This window comes from Solanum pennellii, chromosome 7 (genome assembly GCF_001406875.1).
Source record: "Solanum pennellii chromosome 7, SPENNV200".
NCBI classification, from domain to species: domain Eukaryota; kingdom Viridiplantae; phylum Streptophyta; class Magnoliopsida; order Solanales; family Solanaceae; genus Solanum; species Solanum pennellii.
Genome location: NC_028643.1, coordinates 1874736 through 1900186, shown reverse-complemented (window position 1 = coordinate 1900186; position 25451 = coordinate 1874736). Strand labels below are relative to the sequence as shown.

The following is a 25451-nucleotide window of genomic DNA, read 5'->3' as shown; positions in this document are numbered from 1 at the left end:
CCTCCCCCCCCCCCCCCCCACATATATATAGTCAATTTGTCTATAAAAAAAAGTCATGTCATACTTTTATTTAGAAAAAAATTAACTTTTTAATTTTCTATTTTACTTTTAATGAGATGATTTATCGTTACGCAGATATTTATAACTAATTCCAAATCACAAAATTCAAAGAGTCTTTCTTTATTTTTTTTTTTAAAAAACTTTGTATCAGTCAAAACACCATTATATAAATTGAGACAAAAAAATAATAAATTTTAAAAATTTACCCAAATAACCGTTCACCACAACCAGTTACTTAAACTAAAAATAGTCGCCAAAAAAATATATATATATGTATAGTCCATACTAATTTATGTATAATCATGTATATACATCATATATGAGTACAACTATTAATGTATACTCATGTATATACTTTATATATAAAAAAGTAAACGATAAATCCGACCAACTATTTAATTATGCAAAGACAATCATATTAATTTAGGTACATAAAGTAAAGTCAATTAAGCTAGCACCAATGATACCACATTTTATATTACGTTATATATGTTTAGCCAACATAGAGCCATACTTATCTTGTTATAAATATAAATTTTTTTAAAATAATAATTTTTTATAAAAACAAGTTTTGATTATGTATGAAAATTAATTAATGTTTTAGTGTCAATGGAGAGAGAGAGATTCTTGTTTATAAATAAAGACAAACAGAAACATGTTTTCTTCTTCCTAAAGATCTGACTCAATTTGATTATTAATTAATTAATTTATTAAAACAACTTTAGAAATTTTGTTAGTTTTCTTCTTGTTATTTCTATGCAAGTGAGGTTCTTTGGACCTTATAATCTTTTGTTTAATATATAAAACAAATGTTTTTATTAGCACATAATATAATATAATATAATATAATATAATATAATATAATATAATATAATATAATAGAGGGACCAAGGTCAATGAAGTTCTAATATTCTCTCTGGAAAAAAAAACTTTGATTTTTCGTAGAATAAGTATTCATAATTTCTTTGTTTTCTTACATTTTTCGGAGCGGAAGAGATAAGATTTTCGTATATTCTATAATCTTTAAAATGAGCGGACCCACCTTAGACGCAAAGTCGCAAAGAGTGGTCCATTGCACACCCTTAGCTGAAAAATATATATAGTGGCGTACAATAGTTAAATGTTAACTATTATGATATGTATATCTAATTCTTACACATTCTTAGCACAACCAAAAAAACATTGAACGCTAAAAAAGAATCATACTCTGTTGACAGTGTCGTTGTCCTTGTGTATCAAATTTCTGACTATGTCACTACGTGTTCTCTAAACTCTATTTCTATTATATTGATAGGGTATAATACTAAAAAATGTGAATTTACCGATAGAAATTTTCCAAAGAATGTATATCGAAAATATGAAATTTTTGACAGAATGTAAGTCGAAAAAGCCTAAGACGAAAAAATCTCGATTTGAGTGTTGGCATGTTGGTTAAAAGGTAGTTATAGGTACTCTATTCAACAAATCGATTGACAATCTAAAACAAATGATTTTTAATATTATAAGCGGACTCAGGATTATTATTAAGTTGTGTTAAAAGTAGTAGTAAAAAATATAATTATGAGGAAAGTATGACTAGAATCCATGACTTTTAAGGAATTTTCGCAACACTTTAACCAGCAAACTAAATAATTAACTTGTGTCAAGAGGTGTCAATGCTTATATATGCATTTACTAAACAAAAATTTAATATGTAGATACAATGTAATTTTCCGACGAAGGAATGTCGCTTGACACCCCTTTAGTAAAGGTGGATACGCCACTAATTAACATGTTAAATTACACTGACGATATAAAATAAATTAGATTTGTTATATACTATCAATATGCATTTAACTTAATATCTATTTTTTTCAAAAGAGATATTTCCATGTTCTTGATTGAAAACCCTAGCCAAGTTGTTTCAAATAGGGTGTCTAAAAGCAACAATAATTAATTTATGTAAATTATCGTTAATGCCGTAATTAACGACTTAACTCGTTGATATATATGATAAGATGTTATTAATTTATTGTATTAAAGAAGACTTTAAGGTACGTTTATGACGGGGCTAAATAGAAAATGACTTTTACACTATTTTTTTAATTATTAAATATAAACAATTCATCACGATTTTGTGCTAATCAACTTATTTGAAAATTAGGTTTAATTTATAACCCAACTAATGTAAATACAATAATGCATGTCGCTCACTCAGTTAATTTTTTTTTATTCGACTAAATTCGAATTGTGAATTGCAAAGCTCATTTCAGGATGACGCTCCGATCATGACTTTTTTAACATCTTCATACTCGAGGCTCGAACCAGCCCGTTCACTTAGTTAGTTCTTCAACTATTTACCATTAATGTACTTATCATATTATTTGTTGTTTCTATTATTATTTTTCTTATTATTTTTAACATGATTTCTTTACATGGTATTTCCTTTTCATACCCAATTTGTTGTGTTTTTTCAGAAGCGAGGGTCTTTTGGAAATAAAGTATATGTGTGTAATGTACGCGTACAGTACATCATCCTATTCACACCTTTTCTATGAGATTGCATTAGGTATATATGTATTATTGTTTGAAACATTTTGACGAGTAATAGTAATTATCTACTAGCCGACTATAGTTCGCAATAACAATCGATCCATCAAACAACAAATAAGTAGTGTAATTTTATAAATAAAATTTATAGAAGATAAAGTATCACATATCTTGTTGCTATCTTGATTTGTGTATAAATAAATTATTTCTAATAGTCTCTCGATTCGAAAAATAAAGAAAATGAAATATGTATGCATTGTCAATATATGCAAGTTGGCTGACATAAAATGTCTATCAAGTTAATGTCCAAATAGTTTTACTCACATAAATATGTCTATCCATCTCAATTTATTTCACTTTTTTTTTTCATTATTGTTTTAAGCAAATTTTCATCAAATTCTAAAACAAATCATTTGCTCTAAAATTTAAAAGGGACTTATAATGTCCCAAAATTTTTCACCTATTGTCTTAAGGTTTTAGAATATAGATTGAATCTCAGATTCTTTCGTATAATATTAGATCAAATTGTGATAAATTTTATTTTTTTCGACTCAACTTATTTTATCCTTTGCCCTTATCTTTCTTAAAACATATATGATCGCGCTACTCTTACCTTGCGTTTCTATAAATTTAGTCCATCAAATTCGATTGGATGCTCAAATTCTTTCATAAATGAATAAACAACGAACAAAACATGATCTAATCAGGATATTGCATATTTATGTTATTGTTTGGGCTCTTTAAGAATAATTTTATCAGGTCATCGAAAAATTCATTACTTATAGAATATTCGTCAGGCATACACTGATATTTTTAAAGAATTCGAGCATGATTAAATATTAAAAAATGTTAGGGCACCGTTGGTGACAAACTAAGAGAATGGAGCCTTCTTTCTTGATTTTAGAATTTCATCCACATAATAAAACAACATATAATGAGAAAAAGATACACAATTTTAATACAATATTTTGAGAGAAATTTGCAATAGTAATTTGTCATGTTATTAATAGAATAATATTAGTAGTGAGCCAATCCAACAATGACAGATAAAACCCTAGAGAAATGAGAAGACTTTTTTGGTTTTTCAAAAGTATGACATCATTGATCATCCACTCTTTTTCTACCTATAAAATCAAGTCTTCTCTTCTCAAAATATTTCAAATCAACAATTATCACAAAATATTTCAAAGTATTAAGAAAAAAAGAATTTGGAAGCAACAAAAATTAAAAAAATTAAAAAAAAATATGGGGAGAGCTCCATGTTGTGACAAAGCAAATGTGAAAAAAGGACCATGGTCACCAGAAGAAGATGCAACACTAAAGGCATATATTGAAGAAAATGGCACTGGTAACAATTGGATTGCTCTTCCCCAAAAAATAGGTATCAAATTCTTCTATTTGTCTCTCTATGTATCGATTGTTTCGATCGAAAAATACCTTTAAAAATAATATTTCTTAGGGCTTAAGAAAGACCAAAGGAAACTTGTTTTGAAACTGAGACGTAGTTATTATTGTTGTCGTAGGGCTTAAGTAAGACACATGGAAATTCATTAGAATTCAAACCTTAATTATTTGAGAGTTTTTCAAGACTATATTGATTGATAATTTTCTAAAAAAAAATATTGTTTTTATGGCTTAACAAATATTCATTTGAAACTTGTTTGGAATTGAGACGTATTGGTTGTTGTTAGGGCTTAAACACATGCAAAATTTTATAAAATTTTAAACCTTAATTATTAGGAGTTTTTTTTTTGGACTAATTTGATTAAATGATGTTTAAATTTAATTTTAGGGCCTAAGAAAAACCTAAAATTCCTCGAAAAACTTGTTTGTAACTGAGACGTTGTTATCGTTGTTGTAGGGCTTAAGAGATGTGGGAAGAGTTGCAGGTTAAGATGGTTGAATTACTTAAGACCTAATATTAAACATGGTGGATTTACTGAAGAAGAAGATAATATCATTTGTAGCCTCTATATAAGTATTGGCAGCAGGTAATATATTTATTTATTTATTTCATTTCATAGATAAACACAAAACAATAACAACAAAATAATAATGGAAATCCAACTAAATTACTTTGTCCTTTAGTCTTTGTTGTTAAGAGATAATTGTTATGAATTAATTTCACTCTTCTCTATGAGGTTTTTATTAAGACCTTTTTCTTCATGTTTCTTGCTCATGATCCTCATGGTTTAGCTTTGTTCAAGTCTGTGACGATCATCTCATCTGAAAGCATCATTTAACATGTCAGAGAAAACAATCTTTTATTTATCTAATTATATTATGTATTGAAACAATCTTTATTTGATTATGTCTAAAACCCTTTGTTTAAGTCGATGACCATCTCGTATGAAATTTAAGGCCGATAGAGAGATCATATTATTTGTTCTCTTAGACCTCTTCTTCATGTTGCTTGTTGATGATCCAAATTACTTTCTTAGGTTTAATTAACTTTGTTTAAGTCTGTGACGATCATCTGAAAAACTGATTAAGTTTTTAGAGAAAGTATACTTCTGATTATTTAATTATATTATGTCTCAGAACGAACTTAATCTGATTGTGTTTAAAACCCCTTTTTTGGTGAAAACTTTAGGTGGTCTATAATAGCTGCACAACTTCCTGGAAGAACAGATAATGATATCAAGAATTATTGGAACACTAGACTGAAGAAGAAGCTTCTTGGAAAAAGAAAACAATCTCAAATGAATAGATTATTGCTTGCTAATGGTGGCCAAGATCTTAAGGACATAAATGGATTAGAAGAAAATCCATTATTACAAAACCTAAGCAACTCAGCTCTAGAAAGGCTTCAACTTCACATGCAACTTCAAACCCTACAAAATCCTCTTTCTTTCTATAATAATCCATCACTTTGGCCTAAGTTAACCCCTCTCCAACAAAAAATGATCCAAACCCTACAATCTAATGGCTTAAATGAGAATCAATCACCCCTTTACACACCGATAAACCCTAGTGAAAACCATGCTCATGAACTAGGTCAAAAAGTTGGGATCAATGAATTTGCTAGTACTAAGGTGAATGTTCAAGTGGAAAAAATTAGTCCAATTAATGACTTCAACAACAATCAAAAAAATGTTCTTGACACAAACATAGGACAAGAAAACGCGAAAGAGATCCAAATTCAGGGCGTTCAGGGTTTCACTCAGCTGGAGATTGATGACCTAATTCTCAACAACAAGGGATCAATAGGCCTAAATATGCATTCAGAGAATCAACAAATAGGTTCCGAATTCGATTGTTTTAAAGAGATGGATGATGGATCAAGGGACAATATGGCATGGTGGTCTAATGATTTTGATACAAATACAGCTTCTTCATCAAACTCTTGGGGTTCATCTTCAAATATTCTTCAGAATTCTCATGAAGGAATGTATCAAGATTATGCATTAGGATATAATTTGCAATAATAAATATTTAATTATGAGGGTGTAGAGAGGTATTTGATAATATTGCAAAGGGGAAATAGGGAAAGCTTGTGAGTAAATTAATTAAATGTTGTAAATTTTTTTGTGTGAATAATGCTTTCTCTTTGTCATTTAGCTAGCCAAATAACTTGTATGACATGACTGTTTTTAGTTTTGTTTTTGTTGTGTTATCTTAATGTAAAACCATATAGTAATACTATGCATCTAAAGTCCATTTTGAGAGTTAACATATTCAATTCACGATTTAAAAACCTATCTCCATAACTAGCTCGAGTTTGAATATGTATGTTATACACTTAGTCATCGAACATTATTCTAACTATTTGCTTTAAGCTAAGGCTCGAGGCTCGTTCTTGTATATATCTCCTTACTTTTATTGTAGTTGTTGTTGTCTGGTTAACAATAAAGCTAGAAATTTCGTTACGTATGGAAAATAATATTTAACACATATAAATAGTATAAATTCTCTCTATATGTTTTAATTATATATTTAGACTTGAAATTGAATTATTCTTCCAAAGACTACAAGACAAAACCAACCAAATTTCCACATAATGAACGTGAATTACAACTTTAATGTATGTGAAATTGTTTCCCATTTTTTTTTTGGAAAGACTTAATTTCTTGAACAAAGGAGAAATTAACAAAAGAGATATGAGTTATCATCGAGTCTGTGGTGGGATGAATAAAATTTTAATATTCCGTATTTTGAGTCTAGGTAATGAAGAAACATCTAATGAAAAACTCTCCTCTTAACAATGCCTTTTTGTATTGCGAATTTGAATAAATTGATATAATAAATTTTAGATATAAAATGAATATAATTGATATTTCTTTCATTGACTCATTGTATTTTAACCTAAAGTATTATATATTTTATAAATAACGTCTCTGGTCATTTTTCGATTATTTCATTGAAGAATGGTCACTTTTCTTGAATTTCAAATTGCATTAAAAAAAAAACTCTTGAATTTTTCAAATACAATAGCTAAATATTGTTATTAGTGAATTTTACTTGTATATAAGTTGGTATATATATATTAATTATTTATTTTTATTTTTTTGAATTTTAAACAAGCATCCTTAATATATGAAATCTGAAATTTACTTGATACAATATCTAAGGATGATTTAATAATGTGAAAATTCTTTATACTAACAATATATATCACTTAAAATCAAAATATAATTGATGTTTTTTTCTTGGGAGATTACAAAAACAAAAAGAATGTGAAAATTGTTATTTTCTTACCAATTTTTTAGGAATATTAATGTGTAACAGCTAGTGTATTATTCAGCATTTCTTAATTAAAATGGATTAATATCTAGCCACTTGGATAATTATTCAATTCATCATTCCAAAAGTATCAAGAATCACGTTTTTTCTCCTCATTATATCTTTAAAATTCAAAATAATAATAATAATAATAATTATTATATATATAACAATTTTGACATCAAAATTCACAAACCAAAATATTTTTATATTTTTAATTTTTCACACTAAATCAAAGTTGTCAAAGATTTTTCCTCATGCTTCATCCTTCATCAAGCTATGGAAAAAAATTATGGCTAATTTTTGTGTTTTTGCTTCTCTTCCCCTTCACAACTTCATGTATGTAATTCTTTACCTTATATCACTATATTTCTCTTGTTTTAGTTAATTGATTGTATTTTTTGCGATTTATTTTCTTGTTGTTTGATTTTATTTTTTAAATTCTGTGTAGCATTTGATATCTGTACTAGAATTTAATTAATTTAAATTTGTTTCGTATAAGACTCGTTAAAAAGAAAGCACTCCTTATCATCTCTTGCTTTCACCTTATAGAGCTTGTTTGATAATGCTTTTAGAAATTTAAAATTGTTTTTTAATAATATAAAATGAAGTGATTATTTTGGACAATTAAGGTGTTTAATTTGTTCAAAATTTTGAGTGAAAAGTTGGAGTTTTGGATTAAAGGTACTTTGAATGAAATATATGATAAAAATATCCTTCAAAATAATCAGATTTTATAAATTTGGTCAAATATGAAAGAAGTATCTCAAAATTTAGATGGGACTTACATTTGAATTTAATTTTTATATATTGACACTATAAATAACTTAATTCCTTCTAGGAAATTTTATACATAGACAAATATAGTTTTCTTTTTTCTATATTCAGAAGTATTGAGTATTTGATTTTTTTTTAAATATATAATTGACTCACACCAATTCTATATATTTTTCATAGCATAACCATTAAACATAAATTAGAATTTGAAAATAAAATCAATAAGAATTGCGGTGGAATGAATACTGTTCTTTCGCCATTAACCCACAATTATAATACAAAGTGTTTTTTCATAAAATAAACCTAACAGATCGAATTAATCGAGACCGCGATATGCATATAACCAAATATAACCAAATAAAGTATAAATTTGAAAATGAAAAGTTTCATTGCCCTTTTAACTTCTTGTTATTATTCTACTTGCATGATTTTTTTTTAATTTTTTTTTTAGGTGGGCTTGACAATATAAGAAAATGTTGTCCATCAGATATACAAATATACCAAGGCCCATCAGGATTTAATGGTCTTCATATACCTCAATATACAGTCCAAATTGTGAATGAAGCATCAACTATTGATGGAGTATATGATGTTCAAATACATTGTGGTGAATTTGCTTCTACAGATTTTATTGAACCATCAATTTTTAGAAGAATTGGTGATTGTGGAATTTGTCTCTTGAAAAATGGTAGTAGGATTCTACCTGGAGAAGTGATTTCTTTTGTTTATTCTAATATTCTTCCTTATGATTTATCTGTTATTCAAGTTAAGTGTTGAGTATTCGAGACATATATCCAAAGTTTTGAGTTAATTAGTTTGAATTTCTGATTCCTTGTTGTGATAGTAAACAAATCATTATACATATTAAGTGACTTCTTTTGTGTATTCTAATATTCTTCCTCAGTGGTTTATCTGTTATTCAAGTTAAATGTTGAGTATTCGAGACAGATATCCAAGATTTTGAGTTTATGAGTTTTGATTTTTGAGTCCTTTTAGTTTTTTGCTTGTTGCGTTCGTAAACAATTCATTATACATATTAAGTGATTTCTTTTGTGTATTCTAATATTCTTCCCCAGTGGTTTATATGTTATTCAAGTTAAAAGTTGAGTATACGAGACATATCCAAGATTTTGAGTTTATGAGTTTTGAATTCTGTGTCCTTTTAGTTTTTTGCTTGTTGCGTTCGTAAACAAATCATTATACATATTAAGTGATTTCTTTTGTATGCTCTAATATTCTTCCTCATTGATTTATCTTTTATTCAAGTTAAATGTTGAGTGTTTGACACAGATATCCAAGATTTTTAAGTTTATGAGTTCTGATTGTTGAGTCCTTTTAGGTTTGGAAACAAATCATTATGCATATTACGTGATTCCTTTGGTGTATTCTAATATTCTTTCTTATGGTTAATCTGTTATTCAAGTTAAGTGTTGAGTATTTGAGATATATATTCAAGGTTTTGATTTTATGAGGTTTGATTTTTGTGTCCTTTTAGTTTTTGCTTCTTTGTGTTGGTAAACAAATCATTATACATATTAAGTGATTTCTTTTGTGTATTCTAATATTCTTCTTCATTGATTTATCTGTTATTCAAGTTATATGTTGAGTGTTCGAGACAGATATCTAAGATTTTTAAGTTTATGAGTTTTGATTGTTGAGTCCTTTTAGGTTTGGAAACAAATCATTATGCATATTACGTGATTTCTTTGGTGTATTCTAATATTCTTTTTTATGGTTTATCTGTTATTCAAGCTAAGTGTTGAGTATTCGAGATATATATTCAAGGTTTTGAGTTTATGAGTTTGGGCTTTAAGGTGAAATGAAACTTGAACTTGAATTTAATAAAAATAAACTTATTTATTTGTAAAACCCAAATTATTCCTTCAACCCAAATAAACATGAATTTCATTCAAATTATATATGAATTAAATCCAATAAAATTTGTATGTCTACAGTGTCAATTTAAAAATGAACAAGTAATTAGGGACGGACGAAATATGTTACGTTCCGGGTAATGTTAGTAGTTCTTAGAGTTACTTTTGCTATTACATGAATTTGTTTATGTATTTTGGTACATGTTATGTATGATTATATATGTTAAGTAATTCTTGGAGTGACTTTTGGATTTCATCAATTTGTTTAGGTACTAAGGTACATGTTAAATTGTTAGGAGAGTTTTATCCGAAAAATATCTCGTAATGTGAAATTTAAATTAATAAGTATCCAATGAAAATATCGAACAAAAAAAATCACATAAAATATAGATTTTCTTTAATTATCTACAATCACCCAATAAACTGTAAAAAATTTTTAAAAATTAGTATGTAAGGTTAATTAACACTTATACAATAATCAAGGTGACTTGACACCTTTTTATAACAAATAACATTGCTATAATTAATACATGTGTGTATATATGAATGTGATTTGTGTGTGTGAGGTTATTTTGAAATGGATAACAAAGAATCTTGACTAGGTGGCAATAGACTAATTGTTTAATTAAAAGTTACAAAAATTATACTAATTGTTAAATTAAAAGTTATAAAATTATACTAAATATATTTTTGTAAAAAATCAATAAATGTAGTTTTCCAAGAAGAAAAAGGATTATTTATTGTTACAATGTGCACAAAGAAGTTGAAGAATTATACAAACAATGCATTTATTTATTCTATAATCTCAACTCTTATCAATTACAGCACCTCTGAGTCTCATAATTTCGAAAAAAAAATATATATTAATTAAATTAAATTAAAATAATATAAAATATTATTTTTAAAAGTTGTTCTGGAAATATCCTTATTTAAGCAGGCACATTGATGATTATCTAACATGTCTGCTTCAACTCAAACTCTCTTTTATATAATAAGAAAAAAATAATTATGATAATACCACTTTATTGTCGTCAATTTTGAAATTAAAGAATACCATTTATTATTAATTAATAAATAAATAAAAAATAATGATACAAATAGTTGTTATTCTAAATATTAAAATTAAATTAAATATTAATTTCAGCACCTTTTATTCAATAAATAACAAAAATTATTTACAATAATGAAAAAAAAGAAAATATTATTGAATTGAGATAAATGGATAATGATAAGTTAGTTAACTTACTCTTTTAATTAATGTCTTTTAAAAGTTGAGTGAAAAAAAATGTAACATGTAAAACAAAATCAGAGGATAAATATTCACTTCATTTAATATATATATATAAGGAATAGTGAAATGTATTTGGACAAGAAAAGTGAACATAGGGAGAGGAAAAATCTGTAATCTCAAAAAAAAAAAAAACATGAAGTTAAAAAAAAAAAATTTAATTGTTATGTTACCTTTTTCTAAAATCAACTTAATTAATTTTTAAAGTCACATTAACTTAAATATTATAAACTAAAAGTTTAAATATTCAAAAACTATACGAAAAATACTATAAATTTACAGATTTTAATATGTCAATATGATGAAAATATAAATATTTATCAAATTTCTTATTAATTTGACTTTAAAAAAACACGAAGCTAAGTAATAATTAGAATAAGTCAAAGAAAATATATAAGGGCCATTAATACTAATATCCTTATTTTGTGCTGATTTTTAATTTATACTAAAGTAAAATTAAAATAAAATTGAGGGACATCAATATATATATATTTTACATCACATGTTTCACAAGTTATGTATAATATGATTTCAATTTCCAAGACACTTTAGAAATTTCACACATGATTTCAGTTTGGAAAGAACTTATATTAAATTTCTAGATGACAAAAGTTAAAATCACCACAAAAGGGTTATTAGTACAATTTTCAACAATACATTACAAGTTTACAACTATAAATAGGTCCAAAATAAAGTCCCATTATCATTAATTCATCCTTTTTACTTCTCCTCTTAACTCAATTGATTGCTCAATTCCCAAAGAAGAAATAAGACAAGCATCAATATACCTTGGTACTTTCTTTTTTATTTTAAAGCTTTTTTATTAGTTTTTATATACACTTTGTACAAATGTTCTTTTGTTAGATTCACTCTATGTATAATTAATGGGGTTAATGTGTTCTTAGATAATTTGTGCAACTTTTTTTATTTTATTTTCAACAATTACTCAAGAAAAAAGTTGGCATTTGATGATTGTAGGCATCTCTACATGTTTGAGTTTTCATGTTTTGTGATGATGAATTTTTTTTTGATGAGTATATGCTAAGGATGTTCAATTATAAAAAAAATTTAGTAAATTCGTAAGATCATGGTTGAGTGGTTGGAAGGTGATGCTCCCTTATGGGGAGATTTAAAATCGAATTTAGTCTCCATCTGCTACTTAGTCATGCACTCATTGGATGGCGTTTATATATCTAAGTGTAATTTACATGTTTTGCATAGTTTGCAAACTATTATATAATAAATAAGTTACTATAAAATGTTTTTTCGAAGGATAAACTTAATTTAAGATTATTTTTTTTAAAAAAAAGAATCGACCTCTAGTGGTTAATTTTGTTAGTTCTAAAAATAGAGAAGGTATAAATAATCTCTGGAGGTCTTGTTTGGTAAAATATCGACCTTTGAGAGGTTGATTTTTAATTATAATTATTTTTACGATATATTAACGTACAGATTTTGTTTTTTTACAAAAATATTTTAAAAAGAAGCTAACCTCTTAAGGTTTGACTTTTTGCAAAAAGAATGAATTTAGATAGATCGTACTTAGTGCAATTTTAAAAAAAAATGTTTTTGTGACACTATAATTAAAATTTTTATTATTGTGTAAGATATCGAGTGCACACAAACCTCTATTTCATTTACTATGTTATAATACGATGTGTAATATCGTTATCAATCTTTTAATTTTCTTGGGTTATTGACTCAAAATACTTGTAACTTCCTTTCTTGGTGATGAATTGTATATCAATCCTTAATTACCTCCACATTTGCCACACGAGTTCCATCGTTGAACTTGCACTCCAAGTACTATGTATTGGCCCTGCTCAATCCGTACCCTTTAGACTTCAAGGTCGGTCTCCTATCCTTAGACAAACTTCCAGCCAATCATTAACTCTATCACATGTCTCATCGATTAAAACTTTGTCATCTGCAAATGCAAATATCATATACCAAGAGACCTCCGCTTAGATACGTCGCATCAATCCATCCATCACCAACACAAATAGGCTAAGGTTTAATTTACCTTTTACTTAAATACTATTTCTATAATATTATATCACTTAAAATAAACTTACCTTCCAAAATAATAATAAAAAATAATATTACCATGAAATACTTCATTTTTCTCAATACAAGTTTTATTTTTCTCTCCATAAAAACTCAACATTAGCTTGCATGCTCCCCCACCCCACCCCCCTCCAAATAAAAAATTATACTACATACGTTATTATAAAAAATAAAAAGATCTTACTAAGGATCTTATATTTATTTTATATTGTAATTTTTTTTTCTTTCTGTATACTGAAAACGACTTTATATTATATAGTAATTTAACAAAATGTAAACTCATTCATCATAAAACTTGACCCTTTTAGCCACCACCATACTTAACTTTAAACAATTTTTTTAAAAACAATATAATCATGATAAGAGTCAACTAGCAATTATTATATTTCATGGTCAAGAATATAAATACTCTTTTGTAGTAACATCCCTTAAATATATCGTATTAACGATCAAAATATACACGTACTAAAAAGTTAGTTGACAACATCACTAAGGAAAAAAAAACCTGAAATTAGTTATGAACTTTATCGTCAATCCGTCACTAATTATAACTCATATGTGACGTAATTTTTTTTATAATTTAGCAATGACTTTTATTTTATCTGTCGCTAATTCCTGTGTTTTTTTTCCTAGTGAATGGATATTGAAAAAAGGAAAGAAGAACTTGAGTGTCCCAATTTAGGAATTGAGAGAAAATATGAAGAGATATTTGTACAAGTGAAGAAGTTATTGGTATTGGCTGGGCCTTTGATGTTAGTTAATATTTTGTTATATTCCTTACAAGTTATCTCTGTTATGTTTGTTGGTCATCAAGGAGAGTTAGCTCTTTCTGGTGCTTCAATGGCTACTTCCTTTGCCTTTGTCACCGGCTTCGGCTTGTTGGTTAGTCTTACTTCTAACTTCTTCTTTTTTACATCGAAATATTGTTATGGAGAACATACAGTATAACATAATATAGAAGTCGTATTCAAAAGAACATTTGGTTGTTGTTCTAGTGAATGTTGCTATAAAGAGGTCTAACTATATATATGTATGGAACATAGTTATTGAATGTCAATTGAACATCTTTATAACAGAGTCGTTTGTATGGAAATTTTGGTGGTTGCTAAAGTGAGACGTGTTGTTCTAGTGAATGTTGTTATAAAGAGGTCTAGTTATATGTATGCATGGAACATAGTTATTGGATGTGAATCGAACATCTTTATAACAGAGTCGTTTGTATGGAAATTTTGGTGGTTGCTATCGTGAGACGTGTTGTTCTAGTGAATGTTGTTATGAAGAGGTCTAACTACATATATATGTATGCAACATAGTTATTGGATGTGAATCGAACATCTTTATAACAGAGTCGTTTGTATGGAAATTTCGGTGGTTTCTATAGTGAGACGTGTTATTCCAGTGAACGTTGTTATAAAGAGGTCTAACTATATATATGTATGGAACATAGTTACTGGATATGAATCGAACATCTTTATGACAGAGTCGTTTGTATGGAAATTTTGGTGGTTGCTATAGTGAGACGTGTTGTTCTAGTGAACGTTGTTATAAAGAGGTCTAACTATGTATGGAACACTTTATAACAGAGTCGTTTGTATAAAAATTTTGGTGGTTGCTATAGTGAGACGTTATATAGTTATATTAAGTAGTTTCTAACTTTTTTTATGTACGCGTTTTTTATCAGATGGGAATGGGAAGTGCATTGGAAACACTATGTGGTCAATCATATGGTGCAAATCAATATCATATGCTTGGTATTCATATGCAAAGGGCAATGTTTGTTAATCTTTTGGTTAGCATACCACTTGCTTGTGTTTGGGCTAATGCAGGGCGTATTCTTGTAATATTGAGACAAGATCCAGAAATAGCAGCTGAAGCAGGAATTTATGCACGATTCATGATACCGAGCATCTTTGCATATGGACTACTCGAATGCCAGATTAGGTTTCTACAAGCTCAAAACAATGTTGTACCTATGATGCTTACTGCAGGAGGCACCGCGTTGCTGCATGTTTTTGGTTGTTGGATTCTTGTACTCAAATCAGGGCTTGGAAGCAGAGGAGCTGCTCTGGCTAATGCTACGTCTTACTGGATTAACGTGTTCTCTTTAGTTGCGTATATTAAGATCTCACCTTCCTTCAAAAGTACTTGGACCGGTTTCTCAACTGAAGCATTTTCTGATATCCCGAGATATCTTAAACTAGCAATTCCCTCCGCTGTTATGATATGGTATTCCTCAACTCCTTTCCTATAATCTAGTCATTGTGTTTGCTCGCACCTGATAACATTTCTGAAGAGTCAGAGCAACGTAATGTCTGTTTGACTCTTTTCCATCTTTTGAAACTTAGCTTGGAGATATGGTCGTTTGAAATGATGGTTCTGTTGTCTGGTCTTCTTCCTAATCCAAAACTAGAAACCTCAGTTCTTTCCATCAGGTTAGTTAGTTTTTTCAACACATCGATTTCACTTTGCCAACATCATGTTTGATTACCCGGTCTAACGTTACTATTGCTTAATTTTTCCAGCCTTAATACATCTGCTATGGTACATATGTTGCCTCAAGGACTAGGTGGAGCTACAAGCGTAAGAGTTTCCAACGAATTGGGAGCTGGACGACCAAAAACAGCTCGTCTTGTAGCACGTACTGCAACAGTTTTAGCTACTACAGAAGGCATTCTAGTAGCTATTGTCATGGTTTCGATTCGTAAAGTCTGGGGCCATTGCTATAGCAATGAAGATGAAATAGTGAAATATGTTGGGAAAATGTGTTTCTTTTTAGCAGGATCTCACTTCTTAGATGCACATCAATCTATATTTTCAGGTCTGTCTAAATTGTGTATATGAGACAAATATTATAATCTTGAATACTCTTAACGAAATTTATAGCTTCGTCATTGACCTTATAAAAAAATATTTCAGGTATTGCTAGAGGATGTGGGTGGCAAAAGATAGGTGCATATGTTAATTTGGGTGCCTTTTATCTGTGGGGAATACCAATTGGTATTGTGTTAGCTTTTGTATACCATTTTGGAGGAAAGGTACTATTACTTTCACATATTTCATTTTCATTGAATTATATTCTCGAGTTTAAGTTATATGCACTGACAGAGTGTTACGATTTTCTTATGTTATCAACTCTATTCTCGTGTTGTTAATTTTTAATTACAACGTCAGTGCGTAGAACTTATACTCTTTATTGTATATGAGTTGAACTATGTGGCAAAAAAATTGATGTATATATTTACTTGTCTAATTGTGCAAAAGGGACTTTGGTTGGGAATCATTCTGGCCATTTCTGCTCAAGTTGTGATTTATTCTGTTGTTATTCTGAGAACAAATTGGGATAAACAGGTTAGTTTTTTGCTCCTTTTCAAGGCTCGTTTCAATTTCAACTTGCTCGGATTCTTCAAAAATGTCGTCAGGTGCGTGTCAGATCTTCTAAAAGTAGTACACTTTTAAGGATCTAACACGAGTGTGACAATACTTTTTGAAGAGTCTGAGCAACATAGCCAAATCTCATGTGTTGCTCGGAGTCCTCAAAGATGCTACCGGGTACGTGTTGTATCCTCCAAAGTAGTGCGTTTTTTTGAGGATTCAAACACGGATACACCAACATTTTTGGAGAGTCTGAGCAACGGTGATCACGATCAAGGAATCATTGTAGATAATGCAAGTTTGTTGTGTTTTTGTAGGTAAAGAAAGCAGCAGTTAGGGTGACTCAAGCATAAAGCATATCAATTTCATGCTACATCCAAATCAATGTTGCTTAAAACTCTCCAAAAATATTGCAACACTCATGTCAGATCATCGAAAAAAGTTTTAGGATTGTTTTTGTGTTTATTCTTTTATCAAACTAAACATTCCTTCCGTTTCATTTTATGTAACAGCGTTTAACTAGACATCGACTTCAAGAGAGTAAGAGAAAAGGCAAATTTTGCCACATATTAAAGAAAGCTTTAGAAATCGCGGTTTTAAACATTTCTACATGTTGGTTTAGTCTCTTGAAAGTGTCAATTCTGCATTTTCTTCTATGTTAACTAGCTCTGGAACCACCCTATCAGCTGCCTTATTTGCCTACAGAACTCAAAAAAAAGACCTGCATTATTACTGTGTTGATACATAATATAATTAAGTAACTAAAAGTAATCGTTCTTCCATTTAAACTTTACGATGAGATGGTAACACAATTCAAGAATATAACCGAGTTAAACATGAATTTACCTCTTTTTCCCAGTTTGTCTGCAGAGTAACTACAAAAAGAAGTAGTGCTTGTGCAAAAAGGGCAAGTGTAATACCCAACCATAGTCCCTGAAAATCGTATCATCGTTAAGATCTTCCTATAGTTTGGAAGAGGGAAATGCTAAGGAAATGATATGTACGTACCTTTCCACCGATATGGTAGACAAAAGCTAATGTAACACCAGCAGGTATTCCGAAAAGGTAATAAGCTCCCAAGTTAACAACTGCTCCAATCTTTTGCCATCCACACCCTCGCGCAGTACCTGTAATTTGATAGCTAATAAGGTCACTAGTCATTTAAACTCTAGTGGCAAATTCAACCATGGGGGTTTGTGGATTCAGAAGAACTCAGTGTTTCAGGGTCGAACCATATATGTATGTGTTTGAAAAACAAATATAGAATGGGTTCTTGAGTTCAAAAGTGTTGCCAGATGTGTGTCAGATCTAATTCAACATGGTATCAGAGCAGCGTCCGTCTCACCCGATGTTGGAGCCTCCAAAATAGAAATTGCCCACGCACCAGATACTAGTACTGGGCGTGAGGTGGGGTGTTAAAGAATGACAAAAGTCCTATATCGGTGGTTAATGAGATGAGTGGACTCCTTATAAGGCTTGGATAATTCTCTTCCTTTTAAACTAGCTTTTGGGGTGTGAGTTAGACCTACGACCTAATTCAACAAGATCCTTTATAAGTAGTACATTTACATTTTTGAGTATATGACACGGGACGTACCAACCTATAGGCTCCTCGAGCCTAAAACAAATCAAAGAATCATAGTACAGATTCTTGAAACACAGCAACAGGAAACTCGTATTGTAAAATATTGAACGAACCTGAAAGTACAGATTGAATACCATCTAAGAAGTGGGATCCTGCTAGCAAGACTAGCATTTCTGCTACATATTCGACTACTTCTTCCTCGGTGCTGTAACAGTAGCCCCACAGTTTACGAACAGAAATCAACACAATTGCTGCAACAACCCCTTCTGTAGCCACTAACAATACTGCAGTACAAGCTGCTAAACGAGCTGCTTGAGGTCGTCCTGCTCCTAGTTCGTTTGAAACTCTTACACTGAGGAGGAAGCCAATTAAGTATACAAAACCATATAAAGGAAAAATGCAACAGAAGGTGATTTTAAAATGCTAAGAGATTCACCTCGTGGCACCGCTTAGTCCTAACGGAATCATATACACCATAGCACATGTATTAAGGCTGAAACATTTCAAAATTATCAACCCTTTGATACACTAAGAGATTAGTAGTTAGTGTGACATAAGAAGAACTGCAACCTGATAGAAAGAACCGACGTCTCTAGCTTTGGATTCGGAAGAAGTCCAGACAACAGAACCATCATCTCAAATGACCAAATCTCTAAGCTGTGTCACGAAAGGCAAAATATTTGATTCGTTCGTTCATTATGAAAGGACGAATATACATAGATAAAGAACACTACCAGAGCATAACAGCAGAAGGAATGGCAAGTTTCATATATTTCCATATATCACGAAACGCCTCTTTTGAAAATCCAGTCCAAGTGTTTCTACAAGAAGGCGATATTCTGACATATACCGCTAGCAACAAGAGATTAATCCAGTAGGATATCGCGTTAGCAAGAGCAGCACCCTTGTTCCCTAGGCCAGATTTAAAGACCAGAATCCAACAAGTAAATATATGAAGTAAAGTAGTGATCCCCGCGCTGAACATCATGGGGATCACATTGTTTTGTGTTTGTAGAAATCTCATATGACACTGCAGAAGTGCATACGCGAAAATAGTTGGAATCATATAACGCGCATAACTTCCTGCTTCAGCTGATATTTCCGGATCTTGTCCAAATAATACGAGAAGATACCCTGCATTAGCCCAAACGAAAGCCACAGGAACACTAACCAGTAGAAGCACTAGCATTGCCCTTTGCATATGGATACCAAGCATATGATACTGCTTTGCACCATATGATTGCCCACATAAAGTTTCCAATGCACTTCCCATTCCCATCTACGATATTCAGATATAACAAAACGCCACTTAAGTTCGTATCAAATAACTAAAAAAATAAAACTCTATGAAGATATGTATCAATTATGGATGCAACATGTCCTTAAGTGGATGGTAAAAGTCCATTTAAGATCTATCGATACGATCATATTAGAAACGAAACAATAAGAGATGACAATAAGGACTAACCATCAAGCTTAGGCCAGTTACAGAGGCAAATGAAGTAGCCATTGAAGCACCAGATAGAGGTAACTCTCCAAGATGACCAACAAACATTATAGATATCACTTGTAAACAATAAAGTAAAAAATTAACTGTCAAAAGAGGTCCTGCTAATACCAATAACCTCTTCATTTCTTCAAAAATTTCATTTTTCTGGTTCTTGGACTCTTCTTCATTTACAGTTTCTCTAATCAATGAACACTCAATGTCTTGTGTATCCATTTGTCTTTTCTCAAAGTCTTCCCTCCACAAAGCAATGATTTTACAACAGAGGATATGTACTCTACTGCAATAAAAGCTAGCTTTGTTTGTATGTATGTCCACCCCCCATGGGGACAAAGTTATCCTTCGTACTAGTGGGAGGTAGTAGGTATATTATCTCTGTATTAGTCGAGGTATGTGCAAGTTGGACACGAAATATCATGGTTATGAAAAGAAAAAGGTAGCTTTGTTGGACCACCCCATGAGAACAAAGTTATTCGATATCGGTACCAGCAGTGGCTCGATAGTGTTGAAAAAAAGACATGTGTCTTAGGCCCTCAAGTTTAAGGGGCTTCATCGTAAACTTTTTGTTAGACAAATTTTTGACATATTTGGAGTACTATATGTTATGAAAATTAATTTGAAATAAGAATGGTTATATTATCAATTGAAAACTAGAAGAAAATCAATTATACAAAAAGTTATTAACAATTTAAGTTTAAGGCCCCGTTTGATTTTTGCTTTAGGTCATTAATATACGTGAGCTGCCCCTGATTGGTACTGGTGGGAGGTAGTAGGTATCTGTGAATTAATCAAGGTGTATTGCAAATTGATGTTAAATATTATGGTTATATGAAAAGAAAAGGCTAGCTTGTTGGTCTCTTCAAGGTTTGGTGGACAGAGTTGTCTGATACTTAAGGAAGTAACAGATAGCTCTTGAAGTTAATCAAGATGCGTGCAAGTTGTCTCCAATGATATGATTATCAAAACAAAAAAGCTACCCTGTTAAAATAAGTCAAATCAATGAACAGGTCATGATCCAACTTGTCCGAAATTTAACTTGTTAAGGTAAAAATGGGTCGAATCAATAGCTTGTTTGTATTGTTCTAGCTTTGGTAGACAAAGTTATTCCGTATTGTGTTGATTTTGTGACTAGCCATGTTCATTAGATTTTCCCCATCATGTATAACCAAGAATAGTTAATATTTCACGAGGCGGATTTAAAACACAAAAAAATGTTATGTGGGCTGAGTTAGCTGAGCTAGAAAAAAATGTGGGTTAAACTCAACCTGCCCTGTCCTGTCGTGCCTCGCCCCGATTGCCATCCTTATTAGGCATGCTAGGAATACATTTTTGAAAAGTTATTCTTTTTTTTTTTCATTTCTCCCTAACAGCATCTAACATTGCAAAATGGGTAGGGAAAATTTGAACTGATAAGATGACTTGCTTTACCAAAAGATCAAAGTGCTTAGGCCCTACACTAACTTTAAATATTGTTATGCATATTTTTGATTTGTGACTTTGGAATTTCTAGAATTTTTATAACAAAAATTCGAATTTTTCATACCTTATAATTACTTGTAACGATTAGTCTATGTTATTTTACAAAAATGGAAAACTCATAGGAATCGAGCATTGTTTTGAGTGTATTTTAGGGGAAGCGAGTTTTGATATAACAGTAAAAGTTATTTTTTAATGGCTAAAAAGTTAAAAGAGTTTCAATTTAATTACTCATCAAATAAGATATTTTTCCCTAGAAAGGAAAACAATATTACATGACCAAGCATTGATAATTTACTAAATATAATTAATGACAAATCAATTGAATTGATTAATGTATTACAAAAACACACATAGTAACAAAACATTGAATTAGTCTAGTCCCTTTCAAGGGGATCATAAGCAAGAGGTGATAATTTTCCAACAAAAATTGTCTTTATTTGAACAAATTCGCTTCTAAAAACATAAATGTAACGGTCTTAAGTATGCAACACAAATTAACCAGAGAGAGTAAATTATATCGATGCAATGGTAAGAGTTTGTTTCGTGATTAGAAATTCATGAGTTTCAATTTGATTACAAATGTTTTCCCAAAAAAACAAATGTTACATGGACAAATATTGATGATCAATTCATGATAACAATTGATACATATATATATAAAAAAAAAAGTGGAATTAATAATTAATCATTGAAACCCCTTTTCAAGAATATATCATAGTTTCACTAACAAGAAGTGATAATCTCAACCAAATTGTTGAAATTTTGAGTTGAACTCCCACTTGTTCCAACAGCCTTCAAAGCAAGTTCTTTATACATCCCAATTTGTTCCTTCAATTCCTCTTTATTTTTTGACAAAACAAATTCAAGTGCATCAATTGTACCACTTTTTGTGAAAACCCCACCTTCAATTTTCACTCCAATTTTCCAAACTTTTTCAACCATCCAAGCATTCAAATGATGATCACCGAAAAAAGGCCTACAAATTATAGGTACCCCAGACGCTATACTCTCGAGTACTGAATTCCATCCAGAGTGATTTATAAAAACTCCAACGGCACTATGTTCAAGAACTTGTACTTGTGGTACCCATGGTACAACTTTACCATACTCACTTGTCTTTTCCAAGAATCCTTTTGGAAAATGTGACATAAAATTCTCTTTAATTGACCAAAGAAATGGAATTTTTTTGTCTTCAAGTGCTTGAGCCATTGCTTCTAACTCATTAGGAGGTGGTGTTGCAACAGTACCAAATCCAATATATGCCACAGAGTTTGGCTCTTGATGATTTAACCACTCAATACAATCATATTTGTCTACAACATTTGCTAAAGGTGGTGGTGAAGTTAAATTAAAAGGACCAACATTAAGAATATTGTTGAATTTTGACTTGAGATATTGAACCATTTGAGGGTCTAGTTCTTCAAATGAATTTATTGATATGGCTTTTCCTTTTCCTATGGTTTTTCCCATTTTATGAAGCATCATCGAAAATGGCGATTTTAGGTCACCAGAAACAACTCCACCAGGCAAATCACCAAGTCTTACTTCAGAAATTCCAGCAATAAAATTCAAAACTTCATCTTCACGTCCATCAATTCCTATGAAACAAAAAAAAATGAATGATTTTTATCGTATCGCGCTAATACAACATGTAACAAATCAAAAGAAAAGATAGATCGTACTTCGAAAACATCAATATATTTTCATATACTATAGTCTTATCATTCATCCAATGTTTAGTCATCATGAACATGACAAAGTTCTCTATAAATAACAAAAAATAAATGAATGATTTTTATCGTATCGCGCTAATACACTAATAAATCAAAAGAAAAGTTAGATCATACTTCAGAAACATCAACATATCTTTATATACTATAGTCTTATCATTCATCCAATGTTCAGTCATCATGAACATGACAAAGTTCTCTATAAATAACAAAAAATAAATGAATAATTTTTATCGTATCGCGCTAATACACTAATAAATCAAAAGAAAAGTTAGATCATACTTCAGAAACATCAACATATCTTCATATACTATAGTCTTATCATTCATCCAATGTTTAGTCATCATGAACATGACAAAGATCTTTATTTATATTGTATTGATTATCATTTCAATGATCAACTTTTTCCTATAGTGATATCTATCCTACCTATTATCGTCATAATATCAGTCAATTTCATACTCTTAAGTAACGGAAAAAAGGACAAATGTACCCTCAAACTATTGAAAAATGGTAAGTAGATACCCTGTTATACTTTTGGGACATTGTTGGTGTCTTTGATGCAGATACCCTCTGTCATACTTTTGAGACATTGGTGCTCTTACCATCAAAAAATAGAGTATATATACCCTTCAAACTAACGTACATACACGTGTCATAATCTTATCCATCGACCCGACATTTATTAAAGGCATAATACATAAATATACCCTATAACTTAACCTCATTTTACATTTATGCCCTCCAACTTTGAGTGTGCACATATAGGCACTCAAACTTGTACACGTATGACACAAATTTTCATGTAGGATGTCATACAGGACGTTTGTGTCTACTTGTCCATACAAGTTTAAGTGTCTACTTGTGGACACCCAAATTTGGAGGGCATAAATGTGAAATGAGGCAAAGTTAAAGAGCATATTTATGTATTATGCCTTTATTAAATATTGGATCGACGATAAAGATTGTGTCATGTATCCGTAATCAGTCTTCTGTTAGAGTGAAGGGCATATATGCTCTAACTTTTGTATAACAGGCTCATCAATGTTTCAAAAGTATAACAGAGTATATATATCTGCATATAAATTTACGATATTTCAGGGGTATATATGTCATTTTTCCCATTTCATTCATAATGGATAGAAAAACACTATGATCTTCAACTATTGAATAATCTTTATGGATTCTGTCATTCCGACTAATAATATGTATGTATATATAAATACCTTGTATCCCAACATTTTCTCTAATAAGATCAGTATCAATGTTCCAAAAGTATAACAGAGAGTATATATATATATATATGCATACTATTTACGATATTTCAGGAGTATATTTTGTCATTTTTCCCATTTCATTCATAATGAATGGAAAAACACTATGATGTTCAACTATTGAATAATCTTTATGGATTCTGTCATTTCGACTAATAATATATATATATATGTATGTATAAATACCTTGTATCCCAACATTTTCTCTAATAAGATCAGTATCAACATGAACAGATAGTGATCCAGCTGCAGAAGTCCATACAGGAATCCAATTAACATTACACTCTTCAGCCATATCACTAGTAAACCACATAAATGCATCAGCAATAACACATGTAATTTTTTTCCCTGAGTCATTCTCAGCAGAAATCATAGCATTATCAATATTTTGCTTCGCGGATTTGAAGAATAATCCTATAATCTCCTCGAGACCACCTCCGAGCACGTGACCCTTTGGGACGCCATCAGAGACATCGTAGGGCTTAACATTTGTGTTACTATAACAATTTTGTGAATTAAAAATCGAAGAATTCGAATTTTTTGTGCTAAAAAATGTGAATGTCACATTTGGTAATGTATTTGCTAGCCTTTGAACAAGTCCATATAAAAGCCCAGCATGTGTTGCAAAAGGAAATGCTATAACAGCAACATGAAAATTAGACATTTTTGTGTTTCTTCTTCTTTTTTTTTAATTCTTGGAGGAGATAATAGAATAAAAATAATATGGAGAGAGAGTAAAAAAAAAAATTGTAAACATTCTTAGCCTAGAAGTTTATATAATTAGTATAAAAAAGTTGCTTTAAAATAGGAGGTTTTATAGGTTTTTTGTATGGTTGTAATTTATATAATGAAATTATCATATGTTATTATAAGTGGGAAGATTTTAAGTTTAAAGTTAGATTACGAAAATGGCCTTCACTAATTTTTTAAATTAAAAAATCTTTTACTAATTTTTAAAATTAAATCAATAATGACAATTAAACTAGACCAAATACATGATTAGATGTTACAACTTATCATTTTCCATTTCTTAATGAATTTGATTGTTAAATTTTTTTAGCTTTTACCATTAAACACATTCATGCACAAACCTTTCATGTACTTAATTTCTCCCTTTATAAATTGGATAAAAAATATTAATCCACCACACTTTGTTTTCATCATCTAATAGTTCTTCTGTAAGAAAT

At 30.0% G+C, this 25451-nt stretch overlaps 4 protein-coding genes across 4 annotated transcripts; 2 read left to right on the top strand and 2 right to left on the bottom strand.

The window, feature by feature from the left end:
• Positions 1 to 3800: 3800 nt before the first annotated feature.
• Positions 3801 to 6262, top strand: LOC107025470 (transcription factor MYB36). Its single transcript, XM_015226255.2, has 3 exons — positions 3801 to 3970; positions 4451 to 4580; positions 5183 to 6262. Exons 1-3 carry the CDS (start codon positions 3835 to 3837, stop codon positions 6015 to 6017), a joined length of 1101 nt encoding a protein of 366 aa, XP_015081741.1. The 5' UTR covers positions 3801 to 3834; the 3' UTR covers positions 6018 to 6262.
• A 7691-nt stretch (positions 6263 to 13953) lies between these two features.
• On the top strand, positions 13954 to 17042 carry LOC107024727 (protein DETOXIFICATION 16-like). Its single transcript, XM_015225711.1, has 7 exons — positions 13954 to 14199; positions 14999 to 15543; positions 15663 to 15749; positions 15840 to 16135; positions 16234 to 16352; positions 16579 to 16665; positions 17007 to 17042. Exons 1-7 carry the CDS (start codon positions 13954 to 13956, stop codon positions 17040 to 17042), a joined length of 1416 nt encoding a protein of 471 aa, XP_015081197.1.
• A 79-nt stretch (positions 17043 to 17121) lies between these two features.
• LOC107024507 (protein DETOXIFICATION 16-like) lies at positions 17122 to 19997 on the bottom strand. The gene is made up of 8 exons (XM_015225493.2): positions 19743 to 19997; positions 19009 to 19553; positions 18845 to 18931; positions 18711 to 18767; positions 18388 to 18626; positions 17698 to 17816; positions 17536 to 17622; positions 17122 to 17388 (listed from the first exon to the last, which is right to left on the bottom strand). The coding sequence occupies exons 1-8, from the start codon at positions 19995 to 19997 to the stop codon at positions 17308 to 17310; spliced, it is 1470 nt and encodes a 489-aa protein (XP_015080979.1). The 3' UTR covers positions 17122 to 17307.
• A 1821-nt stretch (positions 19998 to 21818) lies between these two features.
• Positions 21819 to 24928, bottom strand: LOC107025544 (kaempferol 3-O-beta-D-galactosyltransferase-like). Its single transcript, XM_015226328.2, has 2 exons — positions 24451 to 24928; positions 21819 to 22858 (listed from the first exon to the last, which is right to left on the bottom strand). The coding sequence occupies exons 1-2, from the start codon at positions 24926 to 24928 to the stop codon at positions 21984 to 21986; spliced, it is 1353 nt and encodes a 450-aa protein (XP_015081814.1). The 3' UTR covers positions 21819 to 21983.
• Positions 24929 to 25451: the final 523 nt, after the last annotated feature.